Raw genomic sequence first — 17,253 nt, forward strand, 5'->3', positions numbered from 1 at the left:
GTTCATATTTACAGTGACGTGGTGAGTTCAGTGTTTCATGTGCAACATATTCACAGTCTGAACTGAAGTGAATGTGTAACATTTGTGAGGACGTGACTGTGATTGTCGTTTGTGCCGGTTTGTTCTGACGGTCTCATGAGAACCTCTAACCTCCTGCTGTCGGCAGTAAAATAACTTTGGTGCTGGAAGATTATTCTGTACCTCTTGATCTTGTGTTGAAATAAGTTCAGGTTTATCGAGGAGTCATGTTGACTTTTGTTTTTCATACGAAGACGAAGGTTACTGTCAGATTGTTCCGTCCTGAAGTTTAGTTTCTTCTTCAGGATTCTCTTCAGGGATTAATGTCGTCATATTTTCACATAAACAAACATGTGAATATAAATAAGATTTTGGCTTCTGCCCAAACACAACAAAACACTGAAACATGTTTATGAGTCATTAGATTAATCACGAGGAAGCACAGAAGCCTCTCAACACTTTGTCTCATTGGTTCCTTTTGAAGATGTTAATTTTTAAAAACATGATTGGGGACTATTTTCAACAGCGGATGAATCTAGAAATTCTGCATTCAGGTGCTCCTTGGACGGACAGTTTATCTGTACTGTGTCTGTATTTATGCTGATGTGGCATTTTAACTCCACCACATGTATTCATATGAGATCATTTTCCTCAAAGTAAACACGTCGGTCTCATGTCCTCCATTAAAACTCGTCAACGAGCCACACTGAACACACACTAGTGGATCTGTACTCGGCACACACACCATCCACAGCACTCAGTGTTTCTGTTTACGTTCTGACCCAATAATCATAAGAACGATTTCACGACTGAAGTCACAATAACAACTCAGACACTCAAACACGGCGGCCGAATGGCGACATCGTGACGATGGTGACAAACTTTGACCGACGATGCGTCTCGTGCAGTCTTGGTAGCGCGTCCTCTGCTCGGAGACAGGACGCGTTGAGCTGATGAACACACGGCTGCTTTGTTTCTGTGCGTCTGCTGAAACGTATAAAACAGCAGACTGATCCTTTAACGTCTCAGTGATTCTGCTACAGACTTCAGTTCAGTGAGTCAAACTCATCTTCATCTGTTTGTCTGGTTCAATCATCTGTCCAGATCCAAAAGATTTAAAGCTCCAAAAGATATAAAACCAAAAACACTTTGTGGTTTTCGCCTGATCAGTTACTTAAATGTGTAACTGATCATCAAAATTGTTGCCAGTAATCAAAAATTGTAGCATAAAATATAACAGTAATTTGATGACATCACTTCAGCCTGGTAATATGTCCCGAGCATTTTAAAGACCAACTGATAAAATATTGAGCAGAAAAATATCAATTTATGGATAAATACAACAGATAATGAGGCGAGTTCTCACAGGCTGTTGTCCTGTGACACAGTGTGATCCATCACCATTACACCAGCACGACCATGTGACGTCAGCCGTCAGCACTGATGCTGTGACCCGATCACTGACATTTTAAAGGCTGCTCGACCTTCCTCATCCCTGATCCCGGAGGACTCGGTTCATTTCAGGCCGTTTCATCACTTATCTTCGCAGTTTGACCCAGAAAACTAACATACAGACATTAAACACGATCACACGCACTTTATTCAACAGTAAAGAGGCTTAGGTTCGATAAAAAGACCCGTTTCTGACGCGTTTTCATGCTCCGACACCCGCTGTTCTCGGGACTCGCTTCACGCCTGAACTCCTTTCAGAAATGTGCCAGTTTAACGCTCTTCTCAGTTTTTCTCCACAAAAAACAGCTTCTCATACGAACCTTTCAACCTTTTATAAATCAAACAGCAATGCTTTTCAAAACGGCGTGTTTATAATCGACCCAGAAGCCCTGCTTTCGCTCAAATGTCGACTTTCCAAGAGACTCGCTCTGCTGCTGGCACCGCTCAGCAGGGTGGACCGTAATTTTGAAAGGACAATCGTTAACAGATGGAGGGTTGTGAAAGTAGAGCTTTTACTAACAGAAACGGCTGTTTGTTGGGGTAATATGTGAGCCGAATTCACGAAGTGATGCTAGTAAACCGGAAAAGACCATCAGCTCTGTTCAGGTATTTGTATACTTTAGGTAATATCAAAAGAAATGTTAAAATTAGATGTTTGTCAAAGGAGGTCCGCATGTCTGTCACTTACCGTCAGGAGAGAGCGGGATGTGGTGCCGCTTGCAGCGTTCTAGTGACCCGTGCAGCACCGCAGCAGCACCGACGTGGACTCTGAGTCACCCGGTGGGTCCATTTGACGGTAACGGTGTCGGTAACGACCGCGGAGCAGGCAGATGTTACGGGTAACTGACGGAGTAACGACTAGCTAAGTTACGCTACATGCCGGCGGGTGAGAGTGCAGCTGGGGCTGAAGGTCCGCCGGGCTCAGCCTCCTCTTCGGCTCTTCTTCGTCTCTTCTGGAGCTTTTTCTGATTTCCAGGCGGATGCTTGACATTAGTTTACCTTCTCCACGGTGACTTCGACTTCCGCATCGTCTGGGTGACGTAACGGCGACGTAAGGAGACGTCAGACCGGACCAACCGGAAGACTCAAACACAACAGCGAGGCGTGTAGAGACACACACACACACACACACACACACACACACACACACACACACACACGAGGTGTGTCTCTTCACTGTTGTAATATCACACTGTGTGTATATAAATATAATATTGTATTGTATTGTATTGTCGAATATTGTAATATTGCAATGTGTTTTTATGTTAAAGAATTAGAATATTAATAATTGTTTAATACTGATTTAATCCTTTAAATTGTCCAGTTACAGCTGTAGTTTATCTTGTGATTAATTACAGCACATGTTTGTTGATTTGTTGAAAATAAAGATTATTTTGGGAGAATGTGTTTTAATAATTTTGATAATAATAATATGTCTGTTTGTAGTTTATTAAAATATTATTAAGATAACGATCTAATTATTCAAACACTTGTAAAAGAGTCTTTCAGTAAGAATAAGTCTTTACAGGTGATTTTAACTTTTATATTTATCAATACATTTGTCATGGCAGGACTTAGATAAACTGTTTGATATGAACTGATCCAGGTTCAGTGTGAACATCTTGCTGCCACAGCTACAGAATCCGACCTTTGTGTTCAGGTGCAGTTTCGGGTCGTGACCAGCAGGTGGCAGCAAGTTCTGTCCACCTGTAAAAGTACTCTATTACCAGTATTAAAGGAGTTACTAATCAGACCCACAATGATGCGTTTATGTTGGACTGGGACCAGCAGTGGGACCAGAGCTTAAACTAAAGCTGCCAAAGACAAGAAAAAAAAATAGAATACAGATATATTTTGTGTTGTTGTGTTTTTTATGACGGTGAATATTTTCTTTGATTTTCTTGGACATTGAGTTTGTGTGTCAGATTTATTCTCTACAAAGATCAGAAGGTGTTCCGGACGTGAATCCTCTGAATCATGTCCACCTCTCTGTTTTCATTCTGCACTACATTTATATTTATTGTTGTGAATGTCTTCTATTAATCTGCAGTACAGAAACAAACAGCATCACAGTGAACATGAGAACAAACCTGTTATATAAACGACCAGCCGCCAACAGGTGACTCCTGAAGCCCCGCCCCCTGCTAATAGGCTTTAATTAGGACGGAAGCAGGCGAGTCGACAGACTGCGGGAGGAGACGCGGAGGAGACACTGCTGTCCTCTGACTTCATATTCTGACCGGTACCACAGATGGACGTGCTGCTGCTGAACCGGACGGACTTCGTCCTGCCGCTGGCTGAGTACAGCTTCGAGCGACGCTTCGACGAGAGAGGAGCGATCGAGTGGATGCAGGCGAACTGGTGAGCGAACAAACTGTGTGTGTGTGTGTGTGTGTGTGTGTGTGTGTGTGTGTGTGTGTATGTGTGTGTGAGTCGGAGCTTTGATTCCAACGTTAAAAACCTTTACTGTGATCCACCGTCTCCTGCTGACTGTGTCCATCTCACCATCCTGTCGGGATGATTAGAAATATCCCGATTAACTGACGGTCCGAATTCCGTTAAAATATCCACCACGTTATAAAATGCCGTGTTGTTGTTAAAGGTGCCGGCTGTTTAAAATGTGTATGAATACAGTTTCGGACTAAGTGAGGTCCAGTCTTTCGGCACAGACCCATTCATGTTTCAGTCACTTTAACCGGTTTGCTCGATACTAAATCTGCTCCTCAGAGAGCGATCAGAAGCGTGGGGGGCGGCAGAGGACACAGAGATGAGCCATTCACTTATCTAATGGATCCGTTGAATTAACATAAATAAACACATACAGTGTATTCTGTTCATGCCGAACAAAGGAGCTGATGTGACTTATTCAGAAACCAAATGAACTTATGTTGTAAGATGGTTGACACAAGTAGAGAGAAGAGAGAACCTTAAATTGAATAATCTGTGAACGGGATTTGATGGAGCTTTAAGTGTACAGCTTTGAGGAGTGACACGAGGTATTCTCAGATTTATAACGCGCTGAAAGGAATGTGAGTAATGTCAGTGTTGTATAAATGTGGAGGCTACAGGTGGATTACAGGTGTGTCACCGGAACTGTGACGTCACACTGAGCTGTTTGTGTAGTTTAAATCCGGGTTTTCCAGTTCAAAGCCTCCACCCGCGGAGATGATGAAGTGTTGAAGTATGTACCGGAAACTGTCGTGGAAAACTTTACAGTCACATGGTGTTTCTATATAAATGATATTAAATCTCTGTCGCTATAAAACCACGTCACATATTTAACAACTAACATCAGTCATGATAAGAGTATTATTATTATTTTATAATGATGTAAATAATAAAGAGTCACACGTGATGTGGGCTGACGACACTGACAGGTGAGACTGACAGGTGTGTCTCAGGCTGTAGTCTGACTGCACACCTGCTGAACCGACAGATGTGGTTGTTGCTAGGCGACAGTTAATAATTAATACATGAGTGTGAGCCCAGTTCAGTCAGGAGCCCGCCATCAGTTTAATTTGATCAATTTAATATTTAAATTACAGAAACTTTAGTGATTTGAACAGCAAATAATTATTTGTCCATTATCAGGTAATCTGCAGATTATTTTCTCAATCAATTATTTGTTCTTTGATATATAACAAAAACAGTGTTGGCTTCCCCAGCAGGCTAACGTCGAAGCTAACACTGTTCTCGTTTTATTTTAGGCTAATTTAGTTGAGATTTTTTATTCACAGCAAATGGAACTGATGATGATGATGAAGATGAAGATGACGTCTTGACCTGTCTGTCTGTGTGTTTGGTCCTGCAGGAGTAAGTCCTTTGTGGTCAGCGCTCTGTACGCCGCCCTGGTGTTTGGCGGTCAGCACTTCATGAAGCCTCGAGCGAAGATGAACCTGCGGCGGCCGCTCGTCCTCTGGTCGCTCAGCCTCGCTCTCTTCAGGTAACAATGCACCTGAAACACAAACTGTCACAGCGTCATACTGACTTGACCTGCTGACAGACTACTAACCTGGTGTCATCAGTTACTAAGTTAGCCGACAGTTTGGACCTGAAACCAGACGGGTCACGGCTGAGCTGTTTCTGTTATTCTGTCCACCCTGTGCAGTCTATCAGACAGGAAGTAAAGTCGAGAGTTTGAGTCACAAATGTCCACACTGACTGAGTCGCTCCTAGTGTCACAGAACACCACTCGAGAGGTTCCGATCGAACAGGAGATTCTGGTTTGACTCCTGGTTTCCGTGGTGACGAGCTGTCACAGGTGCAGATAATCACAGCTCAGGTGTGTTTGTTTTGTCTCCTTCATCAACACTGAAGCTGCTCTGAACCGCTGGACTCGAAGTGATCTGATGTCAGGTTGTTTCAGCAGCAGGTCAGTGAAGAGACGTCTCTGATTGGTGGATTTCTGCTGACCTGGCAGATCAAACAGCACCCTGGTTGGATCGGATCAGTGAGCGCTGAAGACGGTTCTGGTTTTTGACACTAAATGGAAATGTTCACTTCTCTGATGTAAAAATAAAATGTTTGTCCTGATCCGGTTTGATCAGGTTACCCTCTGTACGGTGGCCTCTGTAGGACATCTCAGACTCGTGTTGCATTCAGGTCCTTTTTAGAACAGGGAAACTAGATACTGACCTGCTGGACCAAGAGCACCTGAGCGGTCACGGTCATCTTGTTCTGCTGTTTTTCTCATATTTAAGGTAACTGGATGTGTAGTTCAGTTGTGTTGTCTCTCCGTCTTCTTCTCCTGAGCTCAGCTGGGTAAAAGAAAACGTTGGTCAGCTGTTGATGGTGAACAGGTGTCTGACAGCCTTTCTTCTTCTGTGGTTTTCTGTGCAGCATCATCGGCGCGCTGAGGACGGGCAGCTACATGTTTCACATCCTGAGCAGCAGCGGCTTCAGACGCTCCATCTGTGACCAGAGCTTCTACAACGGACCCGTCAGCAAGTTCTGGGCGTACGCCTTCGTCCTGAGCAAAGCTCCAGAGCTCGGTCAGTTTCTATTTATACTTGATTTATTTAAAATGTGATCCACATACAAACCAGCCTGCAGCTGACCAGCAGGAGAACCTCTCTGTTGTTATAAACACTGAAGATTTTATTTTCTTCGCTGTGAATCGTGTCAAAGATTTTAACTTCAGCCTTCATGTTTCTGTTGTAAACAAAGATCAGAAGTCAAAAGAACATGCAATCATCCTTCAAAATAAAATGAAATCAAAAGTAAAGCGAAGCACTGATGATGATTATTCTACACCTTTACCTGTCTGATGTCACTAATGAACCCTGGTTCTCGTCCTTCAGGTGACACGGCGTTCATCGTGCTGAGGAAGCAGAAGCTGCTCTTCCTGCACTGGTACCACCACATCACCGTGCTGCTGTACTCCTGGTACTCCTACAAAGACATGGTGGCTGGTGGCGGCTGGTTCATGACCATGAACTACACCGTGCACGCGCTCATGTACAGCTACTACGCGGCGCGTGCCGCCGGCCTGCGGGTGCCGCGGCCCTTCGCTGTGCTCATCACCAGCGCGCAGATCGCTCAGATGGGGATGGGCGTGGCGGTGAGCTGGCTGGTGTACCGCTGGATGCAGCACGGCGACTGTCCATCACGACTCGACAACATCACCTGGGCGGCGCTCATGTACCTCAGCTACCTGCTGCTCTTCTCCAACTTCTTCTACCAGACGTACCTGCGGCGCCAGAGCAAGACCAACAAGACTGAGTAGAGAGGCCCCTGCAGGGGATTGTGGGAGATTTGTCGTCCTCTGACTGAGACTGAAGCTGCTACATTTAACAGAGGCTTTAATATTTAAATGTTTTCATGGTTCAGGACAAACAGAACGACATGTGCCTTTTTCTCAGGAACCTCTTCAGCCCAGTCGATCAGCTGATGATCAGTTCTAACACACATGTTAATTTTTATTTATTGTTCAGGTTAAAAAAGGTTTTATCAGTTGGTTCAGTGTTTTCAGTCCACGTGTTCATCAGCTCATCAGTTTGTCTCAGCATCACATTCCAGCAGCTTGTTGCTCATCGCTGAACTGGTTTCACTGGTTTCACCTGCACACACACCTCCATTCATGTCGCTGAGGAGCCAATCAGGAGGCGGAGATGCTGCAGCAGAGACTGTTTGTTTGGTTAACAGACGGCGTTTCTTTGTTTTCTCTTCACATGAGGTGATTTAAAGACTTGAGCCTGTCGAGCTCTTCATGTTTCAGATGTGTGGAGGTTCAGACTGACCTGAGGTGACGCTGCTGTTCATCCAGCTTTCAGAGGTGCATCAGTATTTCACTTGTTGAGGTTTGATTCACTCAGATATTTACAGCTGAACACTTTTATCTTCACATTCTTTGGATGGATTGTAAAAGATGTCTAACTGTCTGAAGAAAACAGGAAATATTTTGTGTTTGGTTTAAATCTGCACCAAAGTTTTCTACAACAGTCAAATGTGTGAAGTTTCCAAGATGAAAAGCAGAGAGCAGTTTCAGTTCAGGTTTTTATCAGTCGTCTGTTCATAAACTTCCAGCTGAGACAGAAACTCTTTCTGTGTATTATTGATGTGACGTATGATGGCAGCTGCTCGGCAGCCGGAGCGTCTCCAACACTTTGTTCCGCTACATGTTGTGACTTTATTTAAATCACCTGGTGAATATTTAACATTTTGTACGTTTGTTCTTGCAGCTGCTCGTCTGTTTGGTTTCAGTGTGTGATGGTGAAATTAAGAAGTGATGATGATGATGATGATGATGATGATGATGGTTTCCTGTATGAACACACTGAACTCATTATGATTCTGCTGTTGTTGAATTAGTTCACATCAACCTGTTTTACTGTTTGTGAAAATATAATAAAGAATGTGTTTTATACATCTGAGCTTCATCTTCTTATTGGTCATTAATTCTTTCCTTCCATTCATGATTCTGATTTCTCTCATACTTTCTAAAATTAACGTTGGAACATTAAATCTCACATTTTCAGCTCTAAACTCTTCACTGATGCTTTCAGATAGAATCTCCACACTGAAACATTCCACATCTCGTCTACATGTTCCAACCATCGGACGGGTCAGACCAGACCCGCAGCAGTAATAAACAGAGTGGTGTCAGTATGACATCACAGTGACGTCTATTAACAACATGAATCACTTTTTTTTTTTAAGTTGGTATCAAACGGATTAAGGCACCAGTTGTCTTGGCACCGAGCACAAATCTGGAGTAAACCTGAATGTTGTGTTCAGGGTCGATGGTGTGAGGGCTGCTGCTGGAGGACGACGCCTGAACGCACCACAACATGGATCGAGAAGGAGATGATGACATCGACTCAGCTTCCTGATAAAAACCTCGATGACGACAGAAACGTCACGAACATCACGAAATGTTATCGATCTGGATCGAGTTGTCTCTTTATTTGAATGTTCGTGTGTTCAGAGCTGCGAATCTGAAATCTGATTGCTGAGCTGCCTCATCAATCAGGGTGTGTGTGTGTGTGTGTGTGTGTGTGTGTGTGTGTGTCAGGGTTGTTTCTGCTCCATCTCCCTCCAGCTCTTCCACACCAGCAGATCTCGACTCTTCCCCAGAGTGACGAGGAAACGAGGCAACTGCCACCCGTTAAACTGACCCACGCCGTCGTCCCGGCCCATCGCCAGCAGCATGGTGACGTTACCTAGCAACCAGAAACACCATCAGTCAACCAGTAACATGGGCAGGTAGGGGTGTGTGTGTGTGTGTGTGTGTGTGTGTGTGTGTGTGTGTGTGTGTGTACCTGTGTGATATGAGGTCAACTTCTTCCCGCTCAGACTGTTGGCGATGTTGCTAACGGCGACAGCAGCATGCAGTCCAGCGTGATACGCCATCTTGGGCTCATTGACGTCGGCACAGTCGCCCACGGCGAACACGTTGGTGAAACCGTTGACCTGCAGGTGATCGTTCACCTTCAGAGCTCCGTTAGCAGCCAGAGAGCCGGCTGTCAGACACACAGATCAATGATCAATAACTGATTGATCAATTCATCTGACCTTTGACCTCCTGGGTTGAAGATGTTTACCCACAATACATTTCTGGACCAATCACAGACAGCCGTTTCTATGTAAACAACAAACCATCTGTTGGCTGAAGGTGTGATTGACAGTTGATTTTTGTGCTGAAGGTGGCGCCAGAGGACAGGTGTGCGCGTGTGTGCGCGTGTGTGCGCGCGTGTGTGTGCGTACAGAAGCTGGACTCGTAGGCAGCACAGTTGACCTTCAGTCCGGTGCAGCAGACGATCAGGTCTGTGTTCAGTGTGTCTCCTTTATCGGTGGTGACCTCCGTGTTCCTCCGGGTCACGTTCAGCTGCAGGTCCGACAGGTTCGACACCTTCTGACCTGAAACACACAGCAGGTTAATTCAGAGCCCAGACAGAACCGGGTCAGAGCCGAACACATGTCTGCAGGTATAATGGAGGCGATCGTACCCAGCAGCAGCTCAACTCCTTTCTGCAGCAGAACCTCTTTGGCCTGCTGTCTGACGGCAGGAAGCAGCTCCGGGTCGGCCAGCGCGATTCTGGAGTGGATCAGAACCACCTGACCACGAGAAAAACATAAAACACATGATGGAGAACATGATGGAGAACATGATGGAGAACATGATGGAGAACATGATGGAGAACATGATGGAGAACTGAGTTCAGTCTGTCGTCACCTTCTTGTCTGGATACTCCGTCTTGATCTCAGCAGCCATCTCCACGCCGGTCGACCCTCCTCCAACCACCAACACTGAGTCTGCAGCCTGGACCTGAACACACACACACACACACACACACACACACACACACACACACACACACACACACACACAGGTTAGATGTATGCCGGTGGACCTCAGCAGAACTCTCGGTGCTCGTCTCGTCGTCCTACCTGCTGGATGAAGTCGTCGTACTTTTCGACGGCGGTCTGATAGGACGCCACGGTGTTGAACTTCCCGGGGAACGCTCCGTCAGTACCAGTACACAGGATGAGGTGGGAGAACTGGATCTCCTGCAGCAGAGGAACAAACGGGACAGTGACGATCTCCACTGTTCACAGTTCTGTTGCAGACGAGAAGAAAGGCTTGGTGCCGTCTCACCCTCCCTCCCTGCAGGACCACCGTCTGTGTGTCGGTGTCGACCCGCTCCACTCGACCTTGAACAAAACTGTCTCCAAACGTCTCAGCGTACGGGATGAAGGTCCTCCTGGCGAAGCCTGCAGGGCGACCCGGGTCAAAGGTCAGAGGTCACAGTCTGTTAGCAAGACTGGACTGTCAGCAAAACAGATCATAATCTCTTTTATTACATTTACTATAAACATTATAATAATAATCACTTTCATTTTGACAATTTCAAAAATTTCTTTAATTATTTTTTTTCATTTTATTTTTAACGTCTTGTGTATCAAAGATGACAACAGTAACTTCAACAGATCTATGAAATATTCAGAAACATGTCAGAAAAATCACTTAACATTTTAAATGTCAAGAAACTGACTGGAACAGAAACAAACTAAATATTTGAAAAAGAAAAATAAATAATGTAAAATTAAATGATCACAGAAAGAAATGTGAATCTTATGAAACAACTAATCAAAAATATTAAATAAAGTTGGATTAAAACACAAAAATAAAAATAATAAATTAAAAAAACAAAATTCAAGGAAATAAAAGTAAAACTTCCAAGAAATACCAATAAAACTTTACAAAGAGATTATCATCAGACAAACTGAAATGTTAGTGTCAGCAGTTTGTGTCACCGGGCAGAACAGACGCTCGCAGCGCCGCCACGTTGTGATGAAAAGCGTCTCTCATGTCGATCAGAGTGAAACTGAGTCCTCGAGACTTCAGCTGCTGCGCCGCCGCGATGCCGCCGAACCCGCCGCCGACAACGACCACATGGACGCCCTCTACTGACGACGCCTGACCACCCATCTCTGTGTGGACACACACACACACACACACACACACTATCACATTTTGTTTTTCATTTTTGATTTTTTTCCACTAACTGTAAACTACCCGGCCACAGACACCAACGGAGTGATTCTATTGGCTGACAAAGATGTTTTGGAGCTGATAACATTTAAAACGAAGAATTTAATCTAATTTAATCTGCAGCGTTCTACAATCTGTAGATAGATTATAAAACAAAGACGTGTTTACATGAAAACTTTATCAATACATGATGATAAATGACTTCAAATGTCTTTTTCTGTGATATAATCTAATAACAGTTTCATATGTCTCATATCAGAAGACCACCACTGACAACTCGACTGAATCAAACCAGTTAGCTTAGCATAATCAGATAGCTCCCTCTCATGATGACGCTGAACTGTCAGTGACGTCAGATGTTACACAACAACAGATCTACACTTTAATGAGGCCTGGTTCCGTTTGACTCAAATCATTAATGTGATGATCTTATAGACCATGATGCATTGCTGCAAATAAAAGTTTATAAGGAGTTCAAATTAACCTTCTGCAGCAGCAAACACACACACACACACACACACACAGTCCTCCTCATTGTGTCCTGTTGCGTCAACATAACAGCAGTGACCCTCAGTGTGACGTCAGTCGGTAGTCACGTGTCTAACAACACAAACAGGAAGTGAACTCACCTGCTGCAGGTAGAAACTTTTGATTAATTAATCGTCTGCACGTCTTTTGAATCCTGTGGTTGACTCGCAGCTCCAGTCTCTGCTCAGGCTTCCTCCTTCTCTGGTGACACGAGCTCTCCACCAATCACAGCTCAGTTTTATACGAGGGGGCGGGGCGGACTCGTCTGCTGCCTTCCAGCTGTAGGAAAAATGAAAACTCTTTGATGAAAGTTTCGTTCCACCATTAAAATCTGATTAAACTCATTAAAGTGACAGTTTGTTGAAAAACAAACCAGTGAAACACAGAATAATTAAAAGTGAAGAAAAACAAGTGATCACAACGTGTTAATATGGAATAAAAACTGCAATGAAACCGTCTCCGCCCGCTCGATGACTTACATCACTTATTTATAATCATAGTTTAAAATAATCACTTTTAGTCTTTTATCTTCCTTCAGCATTTCACCTGTGATGTGAGGTGTTCACATATCTTAGAAATTAAATGTCAGACACCACATGTGGAAAACAGATATTATGATCATTTTGACTTCAACTATTTAAAACCAATTTAAAACCATTTAGAAGACATGATGATGTCATCATCATCAATCATATCTATCAGAACAGATCAGTCCTGTGAGAGCCAGCTGACTCAGCATTAGTTTATCTCACATCACTGTTATAAAACTTTATAACTGTTTTATGATGTTATTAAACTGTTATAAAACTGTTATTAAACTGTAATATAACTATTTGTACTGCAGGACATCTCAGAGGCAGACACTGTGGAGCGTGTAGGCTTCTGATAATCAGTGTGTTTCATTACTGAAACCACCTCCACCTGCAGGAGACTCCACACACTCCTCGTCAGGTCAACACATCATCAACATCAGCTTTGTTTTGCTGTGGTCAATTAAATCCTGTGTGTGAACGTCCTGTTTATTCTAATCAACAGTCCAAACCACACAGATTCTCAATTTATTGCTGAAGACTTAAAACATCGAGCATTCACATCCGGACTGCATCCGAAGCCGTAACCTGTTAATTTATGGTCATTTTTGTTTTAAAAAGTGATAAATGTCTGGTACCTGTCAGCTGATTGTTTATCTCTGCTGTTAACTGATCGAACAACATTTCTGATGCAGTTGCTGTTAGTAGAATCATTGATGTCTGTTTTATCAGTACAAAAAAACAATAACAATAGTAAAAAAAACCAAAACAATATATTTAAAAGGTAAGAAATAAAATAGAATAAAATAAACTCCTATATACCTATGAACATAATCTTGTACACAATTAACATGAGTTATCCACCTGTGCAGGTACACGACCTGCAGTAAACATGGTGACAGTGACTGAGCAGCAGCGCCCTCCAGCGGCTCGTCTCCTCACTGCAGCTGTATTCACCGCTTCACTCTCTGAGTGACAACACGTCACACAGACACACGGAGACCGGAAGTGAGGAGTATATTCAAAATAAAACCACATCATCTTCTACACTTAAATAAGATTAAGATCTGCTCTTTCTTAATCCATCCATCCATCATCTGTACACATTATATGTACGCCGCTTAATCCTCTGCAGGGTCGCGGGGGGGCTGGAGCCTATCCCAGCTGACTTAGGGCGAAGGCAGGGGACACCCTGGACAGGTCGCCAGTCCATCGCAGGGCCACACATAGAGACGAACAACCACACTCTCATTCACACCTATGGACAATTTAGAATAACTCTTTCTTAATACAAACATAATATTTAGAATGCCATAAAGATTATTGGTTTATCTTTTAATGTAAATAAAAGTTAAGATATTACTCATGTCTTGTCTTCTCATGTATTTGTTAGAATAATGGAAAAATATGACTGTTTTGTGTGTAATTACAGGGACACAGCTTTAGTTCATACAGTACTAGTGAAGTGATTTAATTCAGTTGCTTCCTAAAGTAAAAACATATTTTAGTGTGTATGTTCTGACCTTTACGTGAGCTGCTAGTTACAGCAGCAGCAGGTCAGATACATTTATCTTAAACAAACACATAAACAAAAAAATAATTAATAATTAATGCATATTATACTGGAGAAATTAACTATACTAACTTTAAGATTCATGAATATATATATATATATATATATATATATATATATATATATATATATATATATATATATATATATATATATATATATATACTTCATAAAATCTTTATTTAACACCTGGCCAAGATAGCACTCTATCAAACAGTTACAGAATAGAGCAGGTCAATATCTTTATTGATCTCTAATTAACACCAAATTACAGTTATTAAAAAGAAAATATTTTAACCATGGAATAATTTGCTCTTTAACCAAATGTCAGAGGTGGGCTTAGTCATAGAAACATAAAAACTTATATTTTTATAAAATGTATAAAACCAAACTTATTTTACACTGGAAACGTCCTGAGCAGTTCACGTACGTTTTACGCCGTTTATTGTGAAAGGTTTGACCGGAAGTGCGTCTGTGTGTTACCGGGGGCTTCAGCCGGTTGTCGGTCGGTGCCAGCCTGCTCCGTTACTCTCGTTCATGTCGGCGGGTTAACGGCGGACCGAGCTCCTGGAAACATTCATGGAGGAGCCGTGAAGACGAACCGGAGCGGCCCGGAGCAGGAAGAGGAGGAGGAGGAGGAGGAGGACAGAACTTTCCCGCGGTAAGAAACTAACGTTAGCTAACTGACTGACTGTTACTTCTGTCCGGTACCGTTACGTTACCGGGAAGTTTCCGTGGGTCCCAGGGCAGCTCCGGTGGTCTGAATGAGCACGAGCTCACTTCAATTCGTCAGTTTTTCTCTTTTTTTCGTTGTTCTCGTTCCGCCGCGAGCCTTTTGTTCCCGCGGCTCCGTTCCCATGGTGAGGCGGCATCAGCTCGCGAGACTCACGGAGGCGTTACCAGCCTGTAACGTGTTTACACTGTGACGTGTTTATAGATTATAATTATTGATGCCTTGATGCGTTCATCACTTTATTTTAATACATGGTAATTTATTTGTAGATTAAATATTGTATAATTACTCTGAATATGAAATAGGATGTATCAGTGATGGTATCAGATGAATGTAGTGGAGTAAAATGTACAATATTTCTCTTTGTACTGTAACGCAGTGGAAGTACATTGAAAGGAATTACTCAAGGAAAGTACGAATACTCCTGAAGGTACTCAGTTATTTTACACCAGAAGAAGAAGAAGAAGGAGAAGTTCATGAGAAAGAATAAGAAAAAAAAGATGAAAAAGAAAGAGAAGAAGGAGACGAAGAAGAAAAAATGGAGGATCAAGTCAAACCTCTTCTGCTCACAATTCTATGTATTCTTCTAGAGTAGAATATTACTGGTTATTTATTTTAGCTGTTCAATATTACAATTGGCTGAAAAAAACACCAACTGCTGCATCTCTAATGGAAGAAATGTGAAAATCTGAAAAGATACAAGTCTTATATTGTCCATCCATCCATTATCTTCTGCTTATCCGACCGGGTCGTCGGGGCAGCTGGCTGAGCAGGGACACCCAGACCTCCCTCACCCCGGACACTTCCTCCAGCTCCTCTCGATGTGGAGGAGCAGCGGCTCTACTCCGAGCTCCTCCCGGGTGACAGAGCTCCTCACCCTATCTCTAAGGGAGCGCCCCGCCACCCTGCGGAGGAAACTCATTTCAGCCGCTTGTATCCGGGATCTTATTCCTTCGGTCATGACCCAAAGTTCATGACCATAGGTGAGGGTAGGAACGTAGATTGACCGGTAAACCGAGAGCTTTGCCTTTCGACTCAGCTCTCTCTTCACCACGACAGACAGGTACAACGACCGCATTACTGCGGCCGCCGCACCGATCCGCCTGTTAGTCTCACGCTCCATCCTTCCCTCACTCGTGAACAAGACCCCAAGATACTTAAACTCCTCCACCTGAGGCAGTAGCTCTCCCCCAACCTGGAGGGGACAAGCCACCTTTTTCCGGTCGAGAACCATGGCCTCGGACTTGGAGGTGCTGATTCTCATCCCAGCCGCTTCACACTCGGCTGCAAACCGCCCCAGGACATGCTGGAGGTCCCGGCCCGAAGGAGCCAACAAGACCACATCATCCGCGAAAAGCAGAGATGAAATCCTCCCGAACCAGATCCCGAACCAGATCCCCTCCGGCCCGTGGCTGCGCCTAGAAATTCTGTCCATGAAAATAATGAACAGAACCGGTGACAAAGGGCAGCCCTGCCGGAGTCCAACATGCACCGGGAACAGGTCCGACTTACTGCCGGCAATGCGAACCAAGCTCCTGCTCCGCTCGTACAGGGACCGTACGGCCCTTAACAGGGGGCCCCCGACCCCGTACTCTTGGAGCAGCTCCCACAGAATGCCACGAGGGACACGGTCGAATGCCTTCTCCAAGTCCACAAAACACATGTGGACTGGTTGGGCAAACTCCCATGAACCCTCGAGCACCCTGCGGAGGGTATGGAGCCGGTCCAGTGTTCCGGGGCCCGGACGAAAACCGCATTGTTCCTCCTGGATCTGAGGTTCGACTATCGGCCGAATTCTCCTCTCCAGTACCCTGGAGTAGACTTTCCCAGGGAGGCTGAGGAGTGAGATCCCCTGATACTTGGAACACACCCTCCGGTCCCCCTTTTTGACTAGAGGTACCACCATCCCGGTCTGCCAGTCCAGAGGCACTGTCCCCGACTGCCACGTGATGCTGCAGAGACGTGTCAGCCAAGACAGCCCCACAACATCCAGAGACTTCAGGTACTCCGGGCGGATCTCATCCACCCGCGGTGCTCCGCCACCAAGGAGCAAGTCTTATATTGTAAAACAAGAAAATACTGTTGTGTAAGAAGTTTAAGATGTGGAGGGAAAGATTTGTTTATGATGATGATGATGATGATGATGATAATGATGATGATGGTGATGAAACAGCAGGCAGAGAGATAAGCGGAGCACAGATGAGTGATTATGTAAGAGGAGCAGAGGCTGATCTGAGTTCAGCTCCTCGGCTCTGTGGAGACTCGGCCCTCCTTTAATCACTGAGACTTTGTGCTTCCTGTCTTCATCCTGCAGACTCTCTGACTCCTTCACTCACAGACCACTGAGTCGCTGCTGCACTCTGATAGCAGCAAATATTTCAGACATCTCAGACATGATTGGTTGGTTTCTGGTGAGGAAGAAGAG

At 44.2% G+C, this 17,253-nt stretch overlaps 4 protein-coding genes across 7 annotated transcripts in view; 2 read left to right on the top strand and 2 right to left on the bottom strand.

Annotated features, from left to right (window-relative positions):
* psda (pleckstrin and Sec7 domain containing a) overlaps positions 1-2,573 on the bottom strand; it is a 46,284-nt gene extending 43,711 nt beyond the window's left edge. For both annotated transcript variants that reach the window (XM_037123605.1, XM_037123604.1), the window contains exon 1: positions 2,159-2,573. The gene's annotated coding sequence lies outside the window, so the exon portion shown is untranslated. The remainder of the gene's footprint in view (positions 1-2,158) is intronic.
* A 1,047-nt stretch (positions 2,574-3,620) lies between these two features.
* Positions 3,621-8,337, top strand: elovl6l (ELOVL family member 6, elongation of long chain fatty acids like). The gene is made up of 4 exons (XM_037123660.1): positions 3,621-3,831; positions 5,282-5,413; positions 6,310-6,461; positions 6,771-8,337. The coding sequence occupies exons 1-4, from the start codon at positions 3,722-3,724 to the stop codon at positions 7,193-7,195; spliced, it is 819 nt and encodes a 272-aa protein (XP_036979555.1). The 5' UTR covers positions 3,621-3,721; the 3' UTR covers positions 7,196-8,337.
* Positions 8,338-8,844: 507 nt separating this feature from the next.
* Positions 8,845-14,718, bottom strand: aifm2 (apoptosis inducing factor mitochondria associated 2). Of its 2 annotated transcripts, none has more exons than XM_037123659.1 (10): positions 14,579-14,718; positions 12,094-12,271; positions 11,227-11,403; positions 10,568-10,683; positions 10,360-10,479; positions 10,145-10,237; positions 9,918-10,026; positions 9,676-9,828; positions 9,231-9,431; positions 8,845-9,131 (listed from the first exon to the last, which is right to left on the bottom strand). In XM_037123659.1, exons 3-10 carry the CDS (start codon positions 11,399-11,401, stop codon positions 8,980-8,982), a joined length of 1,119 nt encoding a protein of 372 aa, XP_036979554.1. In that variant the 5' UTR covers positions 11,402-11,403; positions 12,094-12,271; positions 14,579-14,718; the 3' UTR covers positions 8,845-8,979. The 2 variants fall into 2 exon arrangements, with proteins under 2 accessions (XP_036979554.1, XP_036979553.1); XM_037123658.1 differs by having other exon boundaries at positions 14,526-14,665.
* Positions 14,618-17,253, top strand: part of ninl (ninein-like) — a 31,496-nt gene continuing 28,860 nt past the window's right edge. For both annotated transcript variants that reach the window (XM_037123647.1, XM_037123646.1), the window contains exon 1: positions 14,618-14,756. The gene's annotated coding sequence lies outside the window, so the exon portion shown is untranslated. The remainder of the gene's footprint in view (positions 14,757-17,253) is intronic.

Source organism: Acanthopagrus latus, chromosome 15, assembly GCF_904848185.1.
Source record: "Acanthopagrus latus isolate v.2019 chromosome 15, fAcaLat1.1, whole genome shotgun sequence".
NCBI classification, from domain to species: Eukaryota; Metazoa; Chordata; class Actinopteri; order Spariformes; family Sparidae; genus Acanthopagrus; species Acanthopagrus latus.